The 25,289-nt window shown below is 39.2% G+C and overlaps 1 protein-coding gene across 8 annotated transcripts in view; it reads left to right on the forward strand.

Annotated features, from left to right (window-relative positions):
- The window catches only part of Cast (calpastatin), a 114,870-nt gene that overhangs the window by 54,003 nt on the left and 35,578 nt on the right, over positions 1-25,289 (forward strand). For 4 of the 8 annotated variants that reach the window (XM_029485008.2, XM_029485007.2, XM_029485009.2 and 1 more), the window contains 14 exons: positions 831-890; positions 6,323-6,361; positions 7,910-7,963; positions 8,449-8,562; positions 9,751-9,840; positions 13,799-13,867; positions 15,119-15,217; positions 16,772-16,852; positions 17,445-17,483; positions 18,052-18,138; positions 18,240-18,329; positions 19,747-19,848; positions 22,903-22,986; positions 23,965-24,012. In XM_029485008.2, the coding sequence (XP_029340868.1) occupies positions 831-890; positions 6,323-6,361; positions 7,910-7,963; positions 8,449-8,562; positions 9,751-9,840; positions 13,799-13,867; positions 15,119-15,217; positions 16,772-16,852; positions 17,445-17,483; positions 18,052-18,138; positions 18,240-18,329; positions 19,747-19,848; positions 22,903-22,986; positions 23,965-24,012 (1,056 nt within the window). Of the gene's footprint in view, positions 1-830; positions 891-6,322; positions 6,362-7,909; positions 7,964-8,448; positions 8,563-9,750; positions 9,841-13,798; positions 13,868-15,118; positions 15,218-16,771; positions 16,853-17,444; positions 17,484-18,051; positions 18,139-18,239; positions 18,330-19,746; positions 19,849-20,842; positions 21,074-22,902; positions 22,987-23,964; positions 24,013-25,289 lie in introns of those variants that run through there. The other 4 variants (XM_029485011.2, XM_021180601.3, XM_021180600.3 and 1 more) reach the window with 4 other exon arrangements.

Here is a 25,289-nt window from a genome sequence, read left to right on the forward strand (position 1 = left end):
GTGGCTATGATACAATACCTAAAATAATTTATATAAAGGAAGCAGGGTACATTTGAAGTGTAAATAAAGAAAATATCCAATTAAAAAAAAAAGAAAGCAGGGTTTATTTCAGCTCATAGTTGCAGTGATCATGGTCCACATGTAACCATGCCATCCCAATGGCTCACTTCCTCCAGCTAATCTCCACTTTAAAAAGTTCAATAGTTTTCAAAAAGGACTAGTGCAGGACCAAGTATTTAAATGTACGTGGGGATTCCTTCTCACTCATAGCTACTTCATAATAGAAACAATGTGCTAATATAATATAGCATACATTTTAAACAGTTATCACAAATACTTATAAAACCAACTAAATAGACACTGTGTCCTATTTTACAGGTCTCAAAAGTGAGACTTAAAGTCACAGGTTCTAGTGAATAATACATGGCTAGGATCTAAACAAAGTTATGAAAGGGTTCTAACAAGTATCAAAGTGTACATTCTTTGAAAAATAATATTAATAGTTATACCAAAGTTTACCAAATAGTTATGTACGTAAATTTGCAAGGTAATTGTTATCTAATGAAGAAAAACTGTGTGTGGGAAACTGAAGATAAGAAACACCTGATCAGCATTATGTAGCATATAAAAGACAGTTCACTCTTTTTGAACTGATCTGGTCACAAAGACTTTTACCCTATGGCCGGGGATACCAATTAGAATTTGTGGACATGGTGCTATGAACAAGGAAAAACTGTGGTGGAAAGTAAGGGCAGTGTGGTAAAAAAAGAGCTGAGGGCAATTTTAGGGGGGTTATGGCAAGTCTGACTTTTTGTTTTTTTCCTTTCTAGGTGACAGCTTCCTCTGCTGCCACCAGCAAGTCTCCCAGTATGAGTACCACAGAAACTAAGGTAAAGAACCTTCTAGGGTAGTTTGTTCTCCTTTCTAAGAAGGCCCGAAGCACCCACAGTTGGGTTTTCCTTCTTCTTGAGCTTCATGTGGTCTGTGAATTGTATCTTGGGTATTCGGAGCTTTAAGGCTAATATCCACTTATCAGTGAGTGCACACCATATGTGTACTTTTGTGATTGGGTTACCTCACACAGTATGATATTTTCTAGTTGCATCCATTTGCCCAAGAATTTCATGAATTCATTGTTTTTAATAGCTGAGTAGTACGCCATTGTGTAAGTATACCACAATTTCTGTATCCACTCCTCTGTTGAAGGACATCTGAGTTTTTTCCAGCTTCTGGCTATTATAAATAAGGCTGCTATGAACAGAGTGGAACATGTATTCTTGTTATATGTTGGAGAATCTTTTGGGTATATGCCTAGGAGTGGTATAGCTGGGTCCTCAGGTAATACTATGTCCAATTTTCTGAAGAAATGCCAGACTGATTTCCAGAGTGGTTTGTACCAGCTTCCAATCCCACCAGCAATAGAGGATTGTTCCTCTTTCTCCACATCCTCACTAGCATCTGCTGTCACCTGAGTTTTTGATCTTAGCCATTTTGACTGGTGTGAAGTAGAATCTCAGGGTTGTTTTGATTTGCATTTCCCTGATGATTACGGATGTTGAACATTTCTATAGGTGTTTCTCAGCCATTCTATATTCCTCGGTTGAGAATCCTTTGTTTAGCTCTGTACCCCATTTTTAATAGGGTTATTTGATTCTCTAGAATCTAACTTCTTGAGTTCTTTGTATATATTGCATAACAAATATGGAGACAAAGTCTAGAGCATAGACTGAAGGAAAGACCATCCAGAGACTGTCCCACCTGGGGATTCATCCCATATACAGTCACCAAACCAGGACCCTATTGTGTATGCCAAGAAATGCTTGATGAAAGGAGCCTGATATAGCTTTCTCCTGAGAGGCCCTGCCAGAGCCTTACAAATACAGAGGCAGATGCTCAGATGCTCACAGTGAGCAGGGTCCCCAATGGAGGAATTAGAGAAAGGATTGAAGGAGCTGAAGGGGTTTGCAACCCCATAGGAAGAACAGCAATATCAACCAAGCAGATCCCCCAGAGCTCCCAGGGACTAAGCCACCAACCAAGGAGTACACATGGCTCCAGCTGCATATGTAGCAGAGGATGGCCTTGCTAGACATCAATGGGAGGAGAGGTCCTTGGTCCTATGAAGGCTCAATAGATGCCCCAGTGTAGGGGAATGGAGGGTGAGGAGGCAGGAGTGGATGCGTGAGTGGAGGAATAGAAGCAGGAGGAGGGGGGATGGGAGAGGAGGTTTCAGGGAGAGGGGGTACATTTGAAATGTATATAAAGAAAATGTAAATAAAAACAAAATAGAAAAAAAAGAACCTTCTAGAAGCAAGCTGAGTAAATGCCTCTTTAAGTTGCTTGTCAGCAATTTGCTCCCTGACAAACGCACTCCTTAGCTTAGGAAGCTCACATTCTGTAAGTCAGCATCTCCTTGAGGTAGAAGCTTGTGAAATTCTCCTCTGATTTTTGAGACTCTTTCAAGAGAGACATTGCTGTAACTTTTTGCCCTTGATTATGTTTTGGAAAGAAGAGATAATCTCTCCAAATTCATTTCCTGGAACTTTGTGAATAGGAATTCTTGTTTCTTGGTATTAACTGCAATATTTTTGATAGACATTTGTAAGTGAAAAACTTATACTAAGTGACCACAGAAGCAAAAGAAAAGGATACCAGTTGATTCAGGTGCTTTCTGATATGTGGGTCATGGAGTAGAGTACCATCTCATTGAAAAATTCCTTTGACCTCTGTTGGGTACTTAATCTTATATTCCTTGGAATTTCAGGAGAATAAAAGGCATGTAGTTGCTACATAGAGTAAGCCTAGTTCTGACAGATGACTAAAAATGCCTTAACATCTCTACCTTAGTTACTGCAACTCAAGCTGTTTCTTAGACACATTTCAGGGTTGAAATTAAAGAGACATTTGTAAACTTTTCTCATCTTGTTTGTTTGTGTATTGCAGTATTTGACTGTGTTAAGAGGTCCTGGCTCCATTATTATCAAATTGCTTTATCTACACTTGCCAGCTTTTGTTTGTTTTCTATCTTCCATGTCATTATGTTGTCTATGAAGTTTCCTGTTCCAGAGGATGTGGCCACATAAGTTACTACTAGGGATTCTCTTACATCATCTTGAATTAGAACAGTGAAAATATCTGGGAGTAAACTGTCCATTCATCTAAGTTTTATTAAATTAACCTCTAAAATTTATATTTCCTTGATGGTTTTATTTAATAGTTTACCTTTATATTGATTTCTTAGTCATATAATATTAATTGTGCTATCTATTAGTAACCTACAAGTTGTCTTTTGTTCCAATATATTTTAACATCATATACACAAATATACACGTATATATTTATAGTGCTGAGGATTGAACACAGTACCTTGGGGCTTCATGTATACTAAGCAACTAAGTACCATACTTCTGAGGTATGTCTTAGTCATATGGATTTATCTTAACCTTGAGTGACTAAAGAAGGGACATATGTAAAACACAATGCAAAATAAAACCTCCTTGAATTTGCCATCAGTGGCAAGGAAATATAATATATGAGCCATTTCTATTGTTTTGGTTCATGTAGCTGTTTCACAGGTCTGATCCCATACTTCAGCTTGAGGGCCATGCTTATTTCCATGTGCCATGGTTTTCAGAGTAAGTTATCAGCAATCTGCAGGATCACAAAGCATCAATCATAAGTATTCCTGGTAGTCAAAACAAACAAATAAATCCTTGAAAGGAGAAAAGAACATGGGAAATGGAAAAGAGACACAGGCAGGGACAAAAGTGAGTCACATGTGATAAAACACTACTATAACTGAGCTAAACCATTGTTTGTCTCTATTTTCTTTCTTTGGTTTATTTCAATCACATAGCTCTCAATATTATCTTCATTGTTTCTGCTGTTTCTCATGATTACACAGTGACAATTGTAGTAATCTACAAGTGGAGTCCTGCAAGTGAATCTCCTAAGCAGTGGGTGATGCCTGAGCCTGTGGATGTGTGCAAGTACTAAGTATTATTCCAGGACTTAGCATGTATCATACTGACTCAGGTTCACATCTGAGTCCATTGGACTTCGCACATGAGGGATATCATCTCACACAAGTTGCCTACTTAAGCAATTCACTGACAATATAGCTGTAACTTATTAAGTAATCCTGCATCTTGGAGATGTCAGGAGCTTGAGCTTCATAGGTTCATGTCTGCAAATACTTGGAGCTTTTAGTGAAAAGATGCTAATTCAGAGAAGTAGAGATTACAAATCCTTGTCTTGCTTACATTTTTTAAGAAGGCCACACTATATATGAAATGTATGGTATGTCTAGATCTGTCTTCTATATTTCTTGCCTCTGGAACATTAGAATTGGTTTTTATACCATTGGTTGTAGGATGGAAGTTCAGAGAAGTTTTAGTCATGATGTAACTCTTCAGAATCGGTACGTCTGGACACTGGAGCCAGACAGCACATCTAAGAGTGCTATTTCTTTACCAGCTGTTGTGCTAGTCAGGCCCCCTTTGCTTCAGTTTTCTTATCTTATCTTAGTATTGAGTTTCATACCATTTCTATGAAAAATAATTCTTGAGATTATTGATTTCATTGTACATTATATTAATAGTTGCTTATGTCTGAATATGCAGTCTTAATTGTAGTTTGAAGATTTCCCGAGCAATATCTTGATTACTAAATTGTGAAATTGAAGGTATTAATATATTTCAATCATGATAATATTACCTGGCTTATTTTCTTTGTAAATTATTTAATAAATTAAGTTTGTGTAAACAAAAAGAAGATTCACAATAAGAAAAACACAAACAAAAATTCATCAGTAAAGATGTAGTGTGAAGGGCCCCCAAATTTCTTAGAAAAACAGTTGATAATGAACTTTGATTTTCCCTCCATACAATAAGAATATTGATATAACTAGGAGGCAGTTCATGAAGATGACTATACCTTCACAATCATAGCACCAGGCATGATAAATTAAAAGAATATTTGACTTAGCTTCTTCAAATAACGAAATTTAAGGAAAGGTTTTGCTGACATCTCGAGCAGCCCAGAGAGGAAAAGCAGCAGAAGACACTAGAACTGCTTTGTGATCGATCACTCCCCTTGAAAGTTCATAAAGAACGAATTAAGTTTTCTGCTAACTTCTGTCTGGCCTCCATCCATGTTGGTTGTATGTATTCATGGAGGTTTTGCGGTTTGTATATTTGGACAGGTCACCTTTAGCTGGTTAAAGTTGTGTAAAACAAAGTTTCTTCAGAAACATGCTTAGAACTTTAGAATACAATTCTACCTGGAAGAATATAACATATAATTTACAAAATTGTATTTAAAACTATGAATGGAACTTCAGAAAGCTTATAATGATGACACTTGTGACTTTTTTGTTTGTTTATTGGTTCATAGTCAAACATTGGAAATATAGATAGAAATACAAGATTATAATAGTTTTTACAAAAAGAAGTCTTAAAGATTAATTTTATAAATGGAAATCCTCATGAAAAAGTTTAGATCCAAAATTAAAGACTTGCTTGGTACTCTAGTGTTTATGTGCCTAAATCCCCATGGAGTTATATACTTATGCATGATATTTGTTAGGTTGGAAATATGAGTCTTGATTTGAACATTTTGGCCCATTATGTGGATTGTCAGATACAAATGCGGTTACTCTTGGGGCTATGCTCTTATATTAGGCAATTCCAGTAAACAAACAGTTGGAAGGACCTGACCAGAAAAGGCACAGAGAACAGGGGATGCAGTTCATTGTGCCTGGCAGCTCTGTTTACTTCTGTCACTTCAGCCTCTCAGCACATTCTATAACTCCAACCTCCAATTTTCTGAAATAGCATGATTCCATTACAGACTTCCTCTAGGCTTAACCATCAAGGACATGCTGGCACTAAAAATAACTTCTCTGTTCTCTATGCCTTTGTTCTGCTACTACCTCATTCTTTCACACTTTGTACCCAAGCCATGATAAGTATTTCATTGATATGTATATGTATATATACATATATATTTATATATATATATATATATATATATATATAAAAATTATATATCAGTGACTTGGAAGGACACAGCCCTTGGATTTGAAGGGGGAAAACTTGCATTTTATGTTGTTTATATGTTTATGTGTCCTTGATACACACAGCATTACCTGCCATATGAATAGTAATATCTGAAGTGTGTGATAAACTTAAGTCATAAACTTTATATTGATAATAATACCAAACACTTAGTTGAAGAAAATAAATTACATTCTTAGTAAATTATCTCCAATATTATATTTTAAACTTATCTTTCCCTATTTTATTATTATCCCCCCCTTTAGGCTGTGAAAACAGAGTCTAAGAAGCCACAATCAAGTGAGGTAAGTAGTTTAAGTCTATGAGTAAATTATTCTGACCATTTTTAAATAATAATGAATGAATATTTTCCTTTATTGGTAAAGGGATTTGTCAGCTAATTTAAATACCCTTGACTATTCTGTAGAAGATAAACTCATAGAATACATATAACATACTTACATTAAATCCATACATTGTTAAAATATGTAATACTTTATAAACAAAAAGTATTTCATAGGTTATTTTATTCAAAAAATAGATTCTAATTAATATTTTTTTAAAGAAAGGAACAAAAGAGGTAAAGTCAAGCAGAGGAGATTGCCTGGGAAGTAAAGGTGCTTGCTAGTAAGACTGATTTCAAACCCAGAACCCACATCATAGGAGAAAATCAATTACTGAAACTTGCCTTTTCCTCCTACCACACTACTGTGACATATGCATGTGCACACACACAGATAGACTGATAGTCAAACATACACATGTATTCATGTACATGTATACATATGTACTCACACATGAACATACACATGTGCATGCATACACGAGTACACATACTAACATACCCATAGACAATACATGCACATAAGCACACATGCATACACACACATAATACATTCATGTGTACTCACACACTAATTATTTTAAAAGACAGTGCAAGTTATAGGTACCTTGAAAGACTAGAAGTGTGTTGAACCTGCCCTAGATCTTTGGATGATAGCAGGCAGGTTAACCTTGACAGCCTTCTCTGGATGGTGGAGATGATATGAGTCACTCAGGCCCTCCCCCCTGAGACAAACTCCTCTTGCTTCCATGACCCTTGACTGTCCAGTCTGAAAGTCATCCTGCCTCCATAGAAAGGTGAATTCTAGGGTGCCAGGAGCAACACATCTTCCTTTTCAGTACTATTTTACACTATATTAATTCAACTGTTGAAGCAAATACTTGGGACTATAAGGTTTCCTGTAGGTCACAGAACAAAGGGAAACATTGGAAGAGCAGATATAGATGGAGTCATGGGGTGAAAGGTAAAGCTTATCTGATTTTGTAAAAGGGACCCTGCCTGCAGCCTTTGCATAGTTGGTTCTATGGAGAAACATTTAGAAATAAGGTGAAAATTTCTTCTGTGCCACATATCAATGCTTGTGGTTTATCTACCAAATGTCAAGAGTATTGGGTCTTTGAGGATCTGATCATACTTCATCTCCTAGGGGCACAGACTTTAAAATCAATTAAGTGGGATGTGGAGTGTCACTGCTCAGCAAACTTAACACTTTTGATGCCTTTGTGGATAGCCTGGCATTGGCTAGTCACTGTGAGGGAATGTGCAGAGCAGCCAGAAGTTTAGCAAGTGTGTGTCTTTGAAGACATCCTTCTGAAGAAAAGACTCAGTTTTTCCTGTGTCTGATAATGGCCACCGATGGAATCTGCTGGCAGGTTACTGATGATCACAATGGAGCTCCTCCTGAGGACAAGATTGTTTAGTCGGGATCATATTCATGGGGCAGTTTGTGATTATAAGAATAGTAGATTTTAATACAATAACTCAGCTTTTACTTCTTTGAAATTAACAGCCACCTGTGGTTCATGAGAAAAAGTCAAAAGGAGGGCCAAAGGAAGGGTCAGAGGTGAGTGATAATTGCTGGGACTTGATCCTGTGTAGCAATATCTGTTGTGATACGAGACTGACTTGTTTCCTCAGCTGACTCAGTGCCATTGTATGTTAACAGCAGTGTTCTGTGATTTTGTTTTCGTTTGATTAGTTTTTTTTTTTTTTTCAAGACAGGGTTTCTTCAGTTTAGCCTTGACTGTTTGGGAACTAGCTCTGTAGACGAGACTTCACTGGAACTCATAAAAATATGCCTGTCTCTGCCTCTGGGATCTACTACCACTTGGAGTGTACAGTGATTCTTAGTGAAGATTTTGGGAGGACGTGCAGTATTTCAGATTTTGTACCTAATGTACAATGGCATTTACCTCATACTAATTGGCATTTTCACAGTTCAAAACTGTAAAAAGCACAACGGTTATGCACAGCTTTTATTCTGTAGAGAAACATATCTGAACTGTTTTAAACCACCATCATGTTAATAATATATGTATGCGCTTTCAGCCCAAAAATCTTCCTAAGCACCCATCAAGTACAGGAAGCAAGCATGCTCATAAAGAAAAGGCACTTTCCAGATCAAATGAACAGATGGTGTCAGAGAAACCATCAGAATCAAAGGTGAGCTTGATAAATATGAAGATACTAATAGCAACTTACTATCAGTGTGGCTCCTATTGGCCCAAAGTGTACAGTTGAAGTTGTGGGGTTGCACTGGATGCATTTGGTATTGTAATGATGTAATGCTGTTGTTGTACTAGCTTTGCAAGAAGCGCTGTAAGAATATGGGATAATGGAGTGCCTGAGGAAGGCTAGCAAGTAGATTTTGGCAAGTGCACTGTCCAGCCTTCTCATGCTGCCTATAGTGACCAGTCATGACTCTGGTGTCTGCCAAGCAGAAAACTTGGAAATGAGGTGGTTTTCTAGGTCCCTGTAAACTTCAGCCAGGGAATTATGATAGGTGCTTCTCATTCTCACTCATATTTATTCTCTGTCTCTCTGGGTCCATTCATCTGTCTGTATGTCGCTCTTTCCCGCCACCGTGTGTGTGTGTCTGTGGATGTCTGTGGGTGTCTGTATGTGTGTCTGTGTTCCATCTATTCTTGAATCCATGGCCTCTAATAATTCTCCTGCCTCAGCCTTCAAAGCAACTAGGACTACAACATGCCTGCTGCCTTTTGCTTCTTTACACAGAAGTCTTGAAGCATCATTATGATCTTGTAGAAGACATGAACATAGAAAATCCAAACTCAGAAACTGGCTCTGTAATTACACAATGAGAGACGCTTTGCTCTTAGAAGAGATATATGAGAAACTTCGTATTGAGAACATTTGGAAGATAAAAGCTAGGCCTACTTCAGAATAGAGTTATCAGGGCTGACAAATATGTGATCCAGCAGCTAAATATAACCACATTATTTGGCTTACAATGTTGTTGGGAATTATTTTTAACTGTTTTAAAAATTATTTTTTAATTAGGTACTAGCAGAACATGTCAGGGCATTTCACATAAAATCCCAATTCATAGCTTCTCTTAAAAAATCAGACTGTCTGGAGAACTGGGCTCAGATGACAGCAGTAGGGAGGAATGTCTATAATTCCTTTGTGGACTCCAGTTTGCCACAGCACTCTGAGCTCATTGGTATAATGGTGTTTTCATATCTGTGTGACCTAAATGGACGCTAGCAAACTCTCTCCACAGTGATTTCATGAGAACAAACTAGCATGTGTTGGTGACATTTGGAAACTCATGATCTTGGCCACAGTCAGAGATGCTCAGTCCTGTCACTCTTCTATCTCTGCTCTCAGACAAAATTTCAAGATGTTCCTTCAGCTGGTGGAGAGAGTGTGGCTGGAGGTGGGACTGTGGTCACTGCCTTGGACAAAGTGGTTGGTAAGGTGAGCATACACATACATAACATGAACTTCTCTGCTTATGAGGCTCTGGTTCTAAGAAGCCCATATCGGACAACCCGACATTCAGAAACAATGGATACAGTTTGTATGTATTTTTGTGAAAAAGCTCGTGTTTTGGGAATTTAAAGTGAGAAAAACACTAAAATAATTTTGAAATATATATATTAAATACTTATTGGGCAACTGGCTTCGAAGGCCTGATATCAATGCCAAAGAAATTAAAATGTAAGTTGGTTCAGGCCTTGCCGTCCAGGTTCACAGGTATGAGATCAAGAACGTAAAACATTCATGAGTGCTGAGTAGGCATTACGCTCAGCTCTGAAAGCTCCCAACAGCAACCTTAACATTAAGTCACAATCACAGCAACGGTGTGAGTTACTAGCATGATTCTAGATGTGTTGGCCAGTCCCAGAAACCCCGCCCGCACTGGAGGAGCTTCAGGTACCAGTCTGGGAGTGTGCAGAAAGTCACAGAAAAAGGTAAAAGTCCCTTGAAACATTTCTTGGATCTTGGGATTCTAGACACATTATTTTAACAAAATTCATAAAAACTTTTTACATAGAAACACATGTAAAGGAAGGGTTTTCTGATGGGTTACTTGTCTATTATCTCAGGACCTAACCATCAGCCTGGAAACACCAAATGTGTATTTATATGAACTACTTCGAAAAATAGTAGATTTAACTAGATATGTTATAACACAAACCTTTTTTATATATTTTTTTTTATTTCATATTTTCCTCAATTACATTTCCAATGCTATCCCAAAAGTCCCCCACACCCTCCCCCCCCCCACTTCCCTATCCACCCATTCCCATTTTTTTGGCCCTGGCATTCCCCTGTACTGGGGCATATAAAGTTTGCACGACCAATGGGCCTCTCTTTCCAGTGATGGCTGACTAGGCCATCTTTTGATACATATGCAGCTAGAGTCAAGAGCTCCGGGGTACTGGTTAGTTCATAATGTTGCACCTACAGGGTTGCAGATCCCTTTAGCTCCTTGGGTACTTTCTCTAGCTCCTCCATTGGGGGCCCTGTGATCCATCCACTAGCTGACTGTGAGCATCCACATATGTGTTTGCTAGGCCCCGGCCTAGTCTCACAAGAGACAGCTATATCTGGGTCCTTGCAGCAAACGCTTGCTAGTGTATGCAATGCTGTCATTGTTTGGAGGCTAATTATGGGATGGATTCCTGGATATGGCAGTCTTTAGATGGTCCATCCTTTTGTCTCAGCTCCAAACTTTGTCTCTGTAATCCTTCCATGGGTGATTGTTTCCAATTCTAAGAAGGGGCACAGTGTCCACACTTTGGTCTTCGTTCTTCTTCAGTTTCATGTGTTTTGCAAATTGTATCTTATATCTTGCTATACTAAGTTTCTGGGCTAATATCCACTTATCAGTGAGTACATATCATTTGAGTTCTTTTGTGATTGATAACACAAACTTTTAAAGTATATTCAAAATTTGAGGTTTGAGGTTAGCAATTAACTAGCCCATGTTATCAGTAAAAGCTAAATGATCCACATGACAAAAGGTTGCCTGGAATCCTGTTATTCATTGGCTTGATTCTGGACTTCCCATAATCATTTTATTTTACTTTACGAGTGACTTATACCCATCTCAGGAGGACTGATCAAACCTGTCTTCTTTTAGGATTTGGCAGGTTTGAAGCATTATAGTGGAGTGTGCTATGTGCTGGCCAGGTTAAGGAAAGTGCCCATGTAGAGAAACATTTTATGAGAAAAGGTAAATTCCATCTGAGGCAGGGAATTCACAGGACTGAGAGAGAGACAGGGAGCAGGAGTGGAGCAGGAGCAGGAGTGAGAGCCGGAGCAGAGCGACCTCCCCTTTGATGTAGGACAGCTGGGATTCCAGGCTTGCTAACACTTTGAGATGTTGAGCCTTTTCAGATAAGTTCTGATCACAGGCACATTCCAGGGTCAGAAAGCAGAGTCCAGAGGTTGCTGGCTGTAAGACCAGAAAGACAGGTTAAGGCTGCTGGGGAGAATGCTGTAGGAGCTTGTGGGTAGTGGCAGGAAGGTGAGGTGGTGTAGGGCTGTTTCGATGGTGCTGGTGAGTCATTATGTGGCTAACTTAGAGCTATAATAGAAAAGAGGAGAGCTATTCAAAGTTATAGCAGAGACAAAACATTCAGCTTTCAGAAGGTGTTGGCTGAGTAGGGCAGAGGTAAAAAAAAATGTACAATGTGCTGGGGCTTCAGAATATGGCATAAGTAGGCTGATGACAGCGAAGTAAGACAAGATAGATGCCACAGTGCCAGGCTTTTGGAGGGGCTCATTCTGTGATCCAAGCACAGGGTCAACACTGAGACCAAGTGCCTGCTTAGAAGTGGAGTGGCAGATTTACAGCACTGTGCTCGACCTCTGGTTACTTTGAAAGATCAACAGAAGCTTATAGAATATATGTGGAGAATGGGCTATGCCTAATTAGGGCTAGACTGAATGTAAATGTTTGGCAGGCCTAAGAAAAGGCATGTAGCAAAGTAATTAATATATTGTGTGGTGCACAGAAAAAGGGAGGGAGTGGGAGAGAGAGGAGGGAATGGAGATAGAGGAGATAGACAGAAAGGAAAAGATGAGACAGGAAGAGGGACGGGGAAGAGTTGTGAGTTTGCACACAACTACACAAGGAGGCAGTTAACTCTCTAGGAAGGGGTTCTGGCTTGTACCTGGCACCGTGTTCTTAGCACCAAAATCATAGCAGTTGCTAATTTGGTATTTAATTATATAGCAAGTGCTTACATCATACTTACTAAGTATTAAACATTAACATAACCTTCACAACCCCTAGGTACCATCATTGTCCTCATATCACTATAAAAAGAAGGGACAGGGGAAGTGATTTATAATTTATAATTCTGAAGCACCTGTGTATGTCACGGCTGGTATACAGATTCAGGCAGTCTGAGATCTGCTGCCTGAGCTGATATGTGCAAATGATCCATGGCCCAGGAAGGTCCTAAATGAAATAACCTAACCAATATAATTCCTGCCAAGAGTCCCTGACCCCAGAGGATTTGGCATAGACCACCATCATAAGTCAGGAATATACAGAGTACGAGCTACTGGAAACAGAAGAGAAGCACAGGGTGGCACGATAAGGGCAGAGTCTGAATGCCCTGAATGCTTTGCTATGGCAAGTGTGGGAGATAAGAGGTGACACAGTGATGCTCCCCCTGGTCATCAGCAGAGATTATGTATGGACAGAGGCAGGACGGTTGCAGGTTGGAAAGTTAGCAGCTGCAGGAACTGCCATAATTTATAGCCAAAGGAGAAAATATGCCCGAAGAGAATCCAGGAAAGAACAATGAGCTACCAAGGCAAGTGACACAGTTGTCCTGGTGAGCAGAAGCGAAGATGCGAGGAACAGAAGCTACCAGCAGCAGCCTCAGAAACAACTGGTAGGCTTTCAAGGCCCAGGACAAGTATGGTGAATAAAGGGCCAGGCAATCCTGGTGCCGATCATGGTTTTATTCCTTCCTCTGTAACCCTGGGAAAGTCACCTCGTCTCTACTACTTTCCTTGCTATTCTCTCCGTCTTTCCCTTCCTAGCCTCTTCTGCCTCCCTTCCCTCCCCTCTTCTCCCTTCTCTTCAACCTCCATCTCTTCCATATACCAAACAACATTTTAATGGCCTTTCTTCATCTCTTCCCTTGGACTTATTATGTACTTAAACCAATCTATCACTTCATTTTCCTCCATGAGCCTGATCTCTCTAAGCTTCTCTTTCCTGTCACCAAACAGGCTTAATGTATGTAGTCGTTTTGAAGAATTTGCCATTACCATCCAGAGTTGATCATGGGACTAGTACATGATCTAGGCTATTAATACATGAATAGTTCATCTTGAATGTATGTGTCGTAATGCTGTTTCATAAAGGTGTATGAAAAGTTTTAAAGTCCTTTTAAACTCCCTCTAGAAAAAAGAACAGAAATCATTCACACCAGCTTCACCTGTGCAGTCCACACTGAGCAAGCCATCTGACAAGGTATGGAGCCAAACGCCACTTCATCATCAAACATTTATCTCCTGTTGCCTGTCTCAGCCTGATTTCTCGTTGTTTTAAAGGAAAAATGTAATGACTTAAAATTTTAAAAGTTATGACTGAGTTGACAGTGTGGCCATCACACTGTATTCGTACCATTTTATGGTACAAGCCTCTATTATGAAAACTCTAGTTTTATTATATACCAAGTTCAGTTCTAGCTTCTCTTCTGGAAATATGTGTTTGTTAGCAACATGCAAAGTTTCTTGAGGCTTGGCAAATCTCTTGGTTTTAGAGTGGGGACATCAAGGGTTGTCTAAGTATTCTGTATTACCTCTCTATTGGTAAAGAATATGAGGTACTTTAAAAAAAATCTATCCCCTCTTCCACAAGAAACCACAATAATAATAAAAAGGGGAAAAGTAGTCAAAAGCTAATGTGCCCTAGTTTCTGTTACACATATCAATAATCCGCTAAATCCTAAAACTATTGTAGGATTGTGGTAATTCTTAAAGGAAACCGTCAGACATATTCAGTGACACTTTGAGGAGTGGAGTAAGTGCCATACAGGTCATAAGTCAGGAACATACAGAGTCTGTGCAATTGGAAACAGCAGAGAAGATGCCCAAGGTGAGAAGACAGTGGCTGTTTTCCATGTTAGGTGCCTGTTCCAAGTGAGCTATCCAAAACTACAGAATAAGGTGACAGCAACTTCTCATTAATATGTTAAGTATATGTTGGCAAACTAAACTGGCAATTCATATGTCTTTAGGATTGACCTCACATAATATTTCTTCAGGGTTGTCTTTGGGCAAGTCAATGAACAACAACAATGTTCATTAAAGAATGGAAAAATACAAGAATTTAAAAAAAAAATAGCTTCTTTTTGAAAGAAGTACTATCTACAGATTTTGCTAGAATGAAACTATGGGTTTCACACAACAAGTACCACATGGCTAATCCTTGCATTTTTTTGTCTTTTTCCTCTTGACTGTCAGGACAGTGGTTTGGTTGCTTTTGTGAACTACTACATTTGTTGCTGTAGTTAATAACATGGAATTTTTTTGAAATGGTGATCTTTACCTGAATGTGGCTTTTTATTTTTTCCAATTGAGAATTTCTTCATATTAAAAATGAACTACATTTTAACTATTTTTGAACTTGGAAAAGTTACAGTATTTGATACATTTTAGTAGTTACAAATCACGGGAAATATATCTACAAAATAACATATCTTATCTCTTCCATTTCTAGTCAGGCATGGATGCTGCCTTGGATGACCTGATAGAAACCTTAGGTGGACATGAAGATACTAACAAAGATGATCCACCATATACTGGACCAGTAGTTTTGGTATGTGTTGGATGACAGTCAGCATTCATTGTTAATGGGGAGGAAAGCAAATAAATCTATGGCTATCAAGCATAGGACTGCATATCATGTTCTGTTGATTATGTAGAAGCAGGATGGTATCAGAGTTGATATTAGAAACAAAAACTCAGTGGTGAGGGTGGAAATGGTCTGCTTTGTGACACCACACAGTTGCTTTGATTCAGAATATGTCTGACAATGCTAAAACTCTCACTGGAACAGCTGACTAGGTCAGAACATCTAGTTTTCTGTCCTTTAGATTTGATGCAGTGGACTTGGACTTATTTTGAGTTTTAGATCCTTATGATCCTAAGTTAATCTATTCTTGATTTCCAAGGAACAATGTAATTTTTTTCTGGTGTTAAAAATGTTGTAGCATAGATGAAAACATTTTCAACAGTTGCCATTAAAGTTGTGTTTCTATAGTTTACAATAAATAGAAAAACAGAGACAAAGACAACTCAGTAGAAAATTAAGAGAAAGTTGCTTGCACAATGAGCAAATAGTGTAAGGGTCTACCAGGGAATTAGGAAAATAGCGTAAAGCGTGGCGTGGTGCCTTTGGCTCAACCAGACTGCCAAAACTTTAAGAATCTGACAGGTCAATTTAGGCATTAGGTTCTAGAGAGGTATTCTGTTCAGTCACAAACCCCACCAGAGAGACTTTGGAAATCTTGCCCCTGTGTACAGTGAAGGATATGGCAGAACATTTGAGACCAATGTGGTCAATAGAAAATAGAAGAAAATAGAAAATAGGAAGCTTTCAGTGCTTTCTAAAAGGAAAATGACTGACTTATGTATCTACATGGATATATTGCAAAGCCATGATTTTGAATAAAATAAACAGGAGCAACAAAATGATGCTATTTATATAGCTTTTGAAAACATGCAAAGTTATAATATATTTTGCTTATACATTCCTACATTAGCAATATTTTTAAATATTAAAATATTCTCAGCCTGGTGGTGGTGGTGCACACCTTTAATCCCAGCACTTGGGAGGCAGAGGCAGGAGGATTTCTGAGTTCGAGGCCAGCCTGGTCTACAAAGTGAGTTCCAGGACAGCCAGGACTATACAGAGAAACCCTGTCTTGAAAAAAAAACAACAACAACAACAATATATATATATATATATATATATATATATATATATATATATTCTCCTCTTCAGCTTGAATTCAGTGATAAAATTACATGTACCACAGTATTAAAAATAAACCACAGAATAAATGAAAATATTTTTAAAAGTTACAAAGCATTTACTTCTACAGTTTATGGAAAAAAAATACTGAGAAAAAGATAATTCAATAGAAAATGATAGAGATGATAGACTTAAAGTGCAGGTGCTATCTCTATAGCTAATTAAATAATTGTTAGTATGCAAGTAGAACTTTAGGGATAGATTTTAGCTTCTAAATGATTTCTTTTCATCTCAATAGATACAGAAAAATCAGTACTGGAATAGTACTTTGGTTTCACTTAATAGTCTCATCAGATTAACCGTATAATATGTCTTTGTGCATGATTTTTCTTCCAGGACCCAATGTATTCTACCTACCTTGAGGCACTGGGTATAAAAGAAGGGACTATCCCTCCAGAGTACAGGAGACTTTTGGAAGTAAGTTATCTGTCATTTTTATTTTACCATTTCCTTCTTGGAAGACAATGCTGTAACAACATCAAAGGTTAGACTATGCAGTGGGGCACATACACTTGTTATTATTGAGAAGTACCCTCTGTGTGTTATCCTCTAGAACTTCTCTGACAATGTACTACAGACTGGATAGTTTAACTAAGAGAAAGGCATTGTCTGGTGTTTATGGAAATCATAATTATGGTGTGGAAACAGCTGGCTCCTTTCAAGTGCTCAGATGGGTAGCTCTCTAGCCTGTTGACGAGGCTGGTAGATGGCTATCTTCTCCCTGGATCCTTTCACATCTCCTTTCCTCTTGGTTTTCCTCTGGTACCAAATGTGTTCTCTTCATAAGGATATTAGTTCCATTTGATAAGGATTCCCACTAATGACCTTCCTTTAATGAATTCCTTACATAGAGGCCCAATATTCATATAAATTACCATTCTAGGGTTCTTCAGGACTTCAGCATGTGAGTGCGAGAATACACAATTTAGCTCATGGTAGACTGAGAATACATTTTGTCAAATCAGAAGAATGAATTTTTCCTTCTTAATTGCTTCCATTTTTGTTTCAGAAAAATGAAGGGATCACACAGCCTCTTCCAGACTCTCCTGTGAGTTTGCATACACGTCTTTTAAGATCTGTATCAACGCTGTGTTCTTTGTTTGGGGACATAGAACTACCAGTACCAAGCTGGGTTTGGTGGAACAGTCCTGTAATCCAGTTATGTAGAAAGCTGAGTTTAAGGCCAGCTTGGATAATTTATACCCTTTCTCAAATCAAAAAGTAAACTGGGGATATATCTCAGATATCTGGGTAGCAAACTACTTGCCTAGTGTGCATGAGGCTCTGGATTCAATGTCTAATCTCTAAAACGCAAATGAAAAAAATCCTATGAAAGCAGAGTAGTGGGCATGGGGCTATTTCTCTGTCCTTGGCCATATATAATATGGACGTGGAGATAATAGGATAGAAGGATATAGTAAATACTAATAATTGTTAGTAGTATGAGCACATATAACCACATGTGACTCCTTTGGAAGAAGGAAAAGGAGGAAGAGAACACACCCTTTCCAAACATGACTTATTTCATTAGCATTTCTCATTTGGTATCTAAGGAATGCAGAGATTGGTTTTTTTTTGCTGGACTCTCAGGTGTTGACCTGTGCTCTTTTCTCTAGAAACCTATGGGGACTGACCAGGCTATAGATGCCTTGTCATCTGATTTCACCTGTAGTTCTCCAACTGGAAAGCAAAGTGAGAAAGAGGTATTGATTTCAGTCCTATTCAGAAAAACTTGGCAAGAAAGCATCTTAACTGTAAAAAGAAAGCTTTAGTTCGGTTTGTCATATTGTATTTTCTTTTTTAGAAGTCTACTGGGGAAATTTTCAAAGCTCAGTCTGCAGGAGTGACCAGAAGTTCTGTTCCCCCCCAGGAAAAGAAAAGGAAGGTGGAAGAGGTACTTAAATAGCCAGGGCCCCTATGACAGCAGCAGGTACTTTCTTGGGTTTGCTTATGTCTGAGTGCTTCTAAAGCACGGCCTCTACTCTAGTCATATGAGACTGTTGTAAGCCAGGGCCTATGCCATGTGACTCAGTGGCAACCCTACCCTAGATTGATCTGTCTCTGTATCTCTCCCTTCTCCCTCCCTTCCTTACCTCCCTCTCCCACTCTGTTTCTCTCCCTCTCCATCTCTCTCTCTCCTTGTCTTTCTTGTCCTTTCTCTATTTCCCAGTAGGTCTAGGTCTGTCTGTATCTTTGTCTCATGTCTCAACATGAACACAGCTTTTTGCTTAACCCCCCCCCCAAAAAAAATAAGCCTCTTGCCCTAGATCTGCTGCATGGAGTGTTTTCTCGGTGGCATACACTTAGTATGCACCCCCCACTCACCCCTACCCCTGCCACAGATTTATACTAACAGAGACCATCTCATCTTCCAAGACACCAGAGACACTATTCACAGACTATGAAATCTTAGACTTGAAGCTTCCTAAAGGGAGCGTTGTGAGTCACTTCAGGAATGTCAGCACAACTGTTTCTGTCTGCCTCTTGTAATGCTCAGTCTTGAAATTTGATCCTGCAGCTCCAGGCTGGATGTGGGTGTATATGCCCTGTGAATGGTGCTGATAATGCTAAGGATCACTTCTATCAGGGCTGCCTCTACTCTGCCCTGCTGGCATGAACAGTTTATTTTTATCTGTAGAACTGAGGGAACTATAGGCAGCACCACACCCTGAGAGTGCGACTTCTCATAGCCCCAACACTGCATCTTTAGAACCCACTTCAGCTTCTCACTTACTCGAGCTTGGCTGTTTTGCTTAAGGGTGGGCTTTACAAACATGTTTTTAAAAGACAGAAAAATAGAGTTGTGCAAGTTTACTTGCTTTCAGCTTTAATTTTGATAAAGGTCTTTTGTAATATCATTACTATAATCATATATCTTACTTGCCAAGTAAGGGTTGAAGTGTACCCAATAGCTGTTGCTATAGGAATGGGTCTGGTATCTTAGACCAAGTTTTCATTTATCAGTCAGTAAGTTGTTTTTCCTTCCTCTTTTAATTTTTTTTTTTCTGAGACAGGGTTTCTCTGTGTAGCCCTGGCTGTCCTGGAACTCACTCTGTAGACCAGGCTGGCCTCAAACTCAGAGATCCACCTGTCTCTTCCTCCCAAGTGCTGGGATTAAAGTCGTGCACCACCACCGCCCAGCTAATTTTCAAGTATTTCCTACATATAATAATTTTCCAATCCACAATTCACCTTCTGTATTTCAAATGTATATTTCACAAACAAGCAATAGATAATATAGATAATCTAAGCTATAAATAGTTTCATTGTTTTGTTTTGTTTTTATGCACAGACTTTTTCATTTTTAACAGGGGGTCACAAATGATCAAGCTCTTCAGGCTCTGTCAGATTCACTGGGCACCCGGCAGCCAGATCCTCCGAGCCACGTTAGCCAAGCTGAACAAGTCAAAGAGGTAATGATTTTGAGATTCATATTCAAAGTCTATTAGTCCACAGCTCAGAGCTGAGCACTGGCACATGATGAGAATTCTTATACATTGCTAGAATTGAGAATGAATTACTCTTCATTTTCCTTTCCTTTCAGAGTAAATGTAAGTATTTATTGCTGGGGAGTGAGCAACCGAGGCAGATGTTTAAGTTTTCATGTAAAACATCTGCTATGTCAATATGTGGAAAGTGAGGGTAGAGAAGTGGCTCAGTAGTCACTCACTCACCTGGCCTGTACAAAGACCTGGGTCAGAATCTAGCACATGAAGAATGGAAAACCATTTTATCCAGTGTGTTAGCATACATCTGAGATTCTAGAACTAGGGAGGCTGAGGATTGTAAACGTGTTTTAGAACAACCTGTGCTACGTGATGAAACCTTGTCAAGACAAAAAGGGAAAGGGTGGCAGGGGGGAGAAGAAAAAGACACATCTCCTGCCAAAGCAAAGCAAAGGAACAGTTGTAGTGTAGTGAGAACCTGTGAGGTTTGATGTTTGTAGGTATTGGGAATTGGTGGAGAGCTAATGGAGGGACGCGACTGTAGAAGAGAGAAACGAACCTTCTTCTGTATAACTATGGGGGCAAAGGTTGAAATTTTGTCTTAGGTTGAAATAGACTGAAGAGTTGAACAACAATCACTCTACCACTTGCTTACTTGCTCATGCACACTTAGAGCATGTTTGTCTCATTCCCTCCATTCCCCTAGTAAGCCCTTGCAACCTTGGTATAGAAGTGTGATATTAAGTTATAAGTTTTGTATAGTTTTTCAAATCAGTTCTCCTAGGGAAGAGAGAGGACAGAAATAAGTTGCCTGTGTCTGACAAGACAGGAGTCCTAGAAGTCGATGGACAGGCAACCAAAGGCTTTAGGAGTCCTACCCTATCAGATCAGAGAAAGGAATGTAGCAAGCAGCATTGTCATAATGCCCATGGCTCTGCTGTCACTTCCTGTTTAGGGTTGTCAGGGAAGCGCAGTCTTCCCTGACTCCCAGGAACTCTGCCTGAGTCTGAATTGGCCCAGGTCTACGATGGGCCAGTTTCTGTCTTCTACTTTCTGGGAGGGCTCACCTGCTGCAGTGTGGCAAGAAAAGCTTCATGAGGATGAACGAAAGGGAGCTGGAGAAACAATCCCTATCCTCCAGGACCATGTAATATGCTCAGAAGAAAGGGAACATGGGTCCAAACATCATGAGGTGCACATTATTCAGAGGCTGCTGTTTCTAAGAAGCGGGTCTTGGTGGATCCCTGGGTGTGGCCAGCAGGCCAGGCTGAAGGGGTGTTTCTATCACCTGGGAGCTATAGATTTCACAATTGCCTCAGGCTTTTTATAGATAATTAGAGATAATAAGACAATATATGTGGAGAGAGAAAGTATTAACCCTGGTGGAAGTTCCAGTACAGTCTTAACTCACTCAGTTACTAACCCACGTGAGTAGGTGGGGAAAGTGACATAAGAGTAACTCATTTCACAGCATTCTTGATCTCCTTACCTTCGGTAGTAGGCATGAGCATGTCTTCACTGTCCTCTAGAAACCAGCAAGAACTAGTAAACTCACAAAGTAACTTTCCATCCTTTTGTCATACAAGCTTTTCCCTAGTTTTAAACTATAACTATTTTCTAAGAAGATCTTTCAATTCTCTAAGTTGTTTGAGCTAATTTATGGAGTCTGGAGTGGCCATTTATAGTGAGTAGCCTGGCTCCCAAAGGTGGTCTGAGCCCATGACGACCATAAAACGGCAGCACTTGTACAAACCATGGAAATTTCCCGAGAAGAGACCCAATCCTACTTCAAGTCATGTATCATACCATAAAATTAAACATTTATTTTAACTATAATGATATCTTTTAAGCCACACCCTATTTTTACATATTATGTAAAGCTGGTCCAGTATGTTTGCAATTTGGTCTTTTTGGTGTCTGTGTATAGTGTGGTAATTAAAATAACAAATCAAAGAGGTAAAGAAAGACTTCACCTGTGTGTGTATCTGCCACTGCCCATAGCCTGGAAGTATGAAGAGTCTTCCTGTGCAGATGGCCATTGATATTGATGGAGTTTGCTTAAGGCTAGACATGGCACACCTCCCAGTGAGCAGTATTGCTGCATATCAGAATGTCATAGCCAGCAATAGGTAAAACGTGAAATTCAAAAAGACACTAAGTCCTTTCCATCCTAAATGACATAAAACTCTAGTCCGAGAACAGAGAACGTTGCCTGGCTGACTAAAATTGCTTAATAATTTTTAAGAATTAATAAGAAGTAGAGTCCAGTCTGAGGTTGAGGTAGAGAGGGGAACAGTAGGTTGAGTGAGAATTTGCTTAAATTGTGACACCTCTCTTAGGTTCTCAGCCCTTGCCTTGAAGTAGATCCGAATCCTTACCCATGGAATTTTAAGGACTCACCTGCAGATTCCATTGCAGGTGCTGGAGAAGAGAATTAGTAGTCTGCTATAGAGCTGCTTACTTCTAATATATTGCTTTGCTCCTGGTTCACTGGTCTTGTTATGTAAGTCTTGCTGCTATTGAAGGGAGTCCTTTCTAAGTCTTTAAAAACCAGTTCTTCATGAAGAAACCATACCGGTACCTCTCTGCTTCGCCCATTTCTGAATTGGATGAGAGAATTGGATATGATTTTTTCCCCTTCTTAGATAACCACCCTGCTGGAGCAAGAATGTATGAGAGCTATTAATTACAGCTAACTTCTATGCTGTGCTTACTGTCCTCCAAGGAGCCTTTGTTAACCTTGCTGAGCCTTCAAAGTCAATGAGCTAAGGAAGGCTCATTAGCCAGAGAGGAGACTCTTTCAAAAATAGCGTGACTTCCTAAGGCCTAGATCAGGCAGGGTGTCTCAGCATGCCTGCTCACAACTTCTCTCCATAGTCTTAGGTTTTGTGGTTTACAAAGCATTTCAAATGCTTTAATCCAATTTTGTGCTTTTCTATAGTACATGAAGTAGGTGACATCAGTCTATATCACATTCATTATTTAATTCCTGCTTCTTTTTTTCCTCTCCATTTTCACCAGGCAAAAGCAAAAGAAGAAAGGCAGGAGAAGTGTGGTGAAGATGAGGACACAGTCCCAGCTGAGTACAGGTTAAAACCAGCAAAGGTAAGCTCTCTGCATAGCAGCACAAGTATCATAAAGATGAGGACGTATCTGTAATCATTCTTACAGTATACCTCCCCTTGGCCAACGCTGTCCCACTTTTGATATCAGTTCTGAAGATGCAGGACCCATTTCCCTTGGCTTTTTGGTGCCAAGGGATTGACCTCCTCAGTGATGGTTTATCCTTTCATGGCTTCTAAAGTAGTCATTAAAGCTCTTACCTCTTTGACTGTTTGGAAAGAGGAGAAAACATTCCCTAACTTGTGAAATCTCATGTTCAAAACTAAACAGTGTTTAAATTACAAGCATGGTATTTATCCCCACTCTGGGTTGGAGAATTGATGCTTTTATTTTCCTGTTTTGAGACACATTCTCAGGTAGACTTAACTAGCTCAGACTCACTCTGTAGTGGAGACTCTTCTTGAACACCTGAATCCTCCTCTACCTCCCAGCTGCTGGCATCATAGGCATGTGCCTGCATATCCAGCTTGGTAAAACTGAATATTTTTTACTCTTTCATTAAGGATGGGGTAGCTGGATGGCTCAGTTGGTAGAGGGACTTGACATCAAGACTATATAACTTAGATCCCTGGGTCCTACATGATAGGGAAAGAACTAACTCTGCAAATTGTTCTCTGACCTTTACATGAGTTCCATGTCCCATGTGTACCCCCCTTTCTAAATATTAAAAAAAAAGTAACATACTTGTACTATTCTTGTCAAAGACCTTTCATTTGTTTGTTTTATCCTTTGCCTCACCAAATAAAGAACAAATCTCAGCATACTTAAAAGTGATTGATCTTTTGATCCCATTCCTGTTTCGGTACTTTATAAAAATTTCATCTAAAACTAATTTACTCAAGTATAAGAAAAAAATAAGCTTACTTGTCGCATCCTGGATTTGCCGAAAACAAATATAATGGGACATGGAAGCAACTTTTTCTATTTTCATCTTCAGTATATTTCCAATTTTATTTACAGGATAAAGATGGAAAACCACTATTGCCAGAGCCTGAAGAAACATCTAAGGTTGGAGAATAACTTTTTCCTAAACCTAGCAGAAATATAAGGAGTATTTAAGGTCATTTAAAAACACCATATTTCACATGTAGCCTAGTGCTGAGGAGAACTCTGGTAGTAACTAAGTGCTGAGGCCTCTGCTCTTTTGCATATATTTTAATGATGATTTCTCTCATGAATTATTACTAGACTATTAATTTCTAAGCAGCACTCACCAATCATTGGGAGTTAATGCCAAAAGAGCTTTTACATTCTATTATTTTAGCATTAAACTTAGACTTTGATTTAGGAACAGCATGAAATAATTTATTATTTTTATATTGAATTAAATAGGCATAGTTTCCTGTCATGATATCACCAATTAGCAACATTTATTAATGACCTACTATGTGCGCAACATTGCTTCAAGTGATTTTCACATCTTTTCTCTTTCATTTTTCGTGAGCCATTGTATATAGTAAGCATTGATTGCATGAGTACAGGTCTGGGGTCATTTATTGGTGCATGGGCAATTTCCCAGTAGTTATTCCCTTGAAGAAAAATAGCTTCTGTGTTCCAGCAGCCATTAAGTGCTGGAGCACCTCAAAGAGATGTATCTTGCTAAGCCCCTCTCCCAACCATGACGGAATGCTGGTAGGCTCCATGTTACACATGCAACTATCACTATAGGCAACCTCAGCTGCTCGGAGTTTGAGTGCAGCAGCCACGTCCTTTCTCGAAGAAAGCACACCACTCCCCTCTTTCTGTTCTTTGTTCCAAGATGTTTCCTGAGCCTTTAGTGTGGAGGGGAGGGGGTGAGTGATATGTCCCATTAAGGGCAGAATACTTACCAATCACTAATTCTCAGCATTTTGATCAAATATCAATCTCTGCATTAACCTGCCAAAAAAAGAAGTTTCTATGCCTGATATCAGGAGTAGCACTAATATAAAGCTTTTCACATGTTTTGTGAGTTTTTATTCCAGTTTTACAGTGAGGACATAGAGGCAACAGAACATGGATATAACCCAAGGTCACGCGGCTATAGAAAATACTAGGTCCACAACTCAGAGCTTGGGCTTTCCCACCAGGGGCGCAGCTTGAGTTACACTTCTTCACCATAGATTATGTCTTAGTTAGGGTTTTACTGCTGTGAACAGACACCATGACCAAGACAAGTCTTATAAAAGACAACATTTAATTGGGGCTGGCTTACAGGTTCAGAGGTTCAGTTCAGTATCATCAAGGTAGGAGCAGGGCAGCATCTATGCAGGCATGATGCAGGCAGAGCCGAGAGTTCTACATCT

Source organism: Mus caroli, unplaced genomic scaffold, assembly GCF_978045245.1.
Source record: "Mus caroli unplaced genomic scaffold, Mus_caroli_1 scaffold_15, whole genome shotgun sequence".
Taxonomy (NCBI): Eukaryota; Metazoa; Chordata; class Mammalia; order Rodentia; family Muridae; genus Mus; species Mus caroli.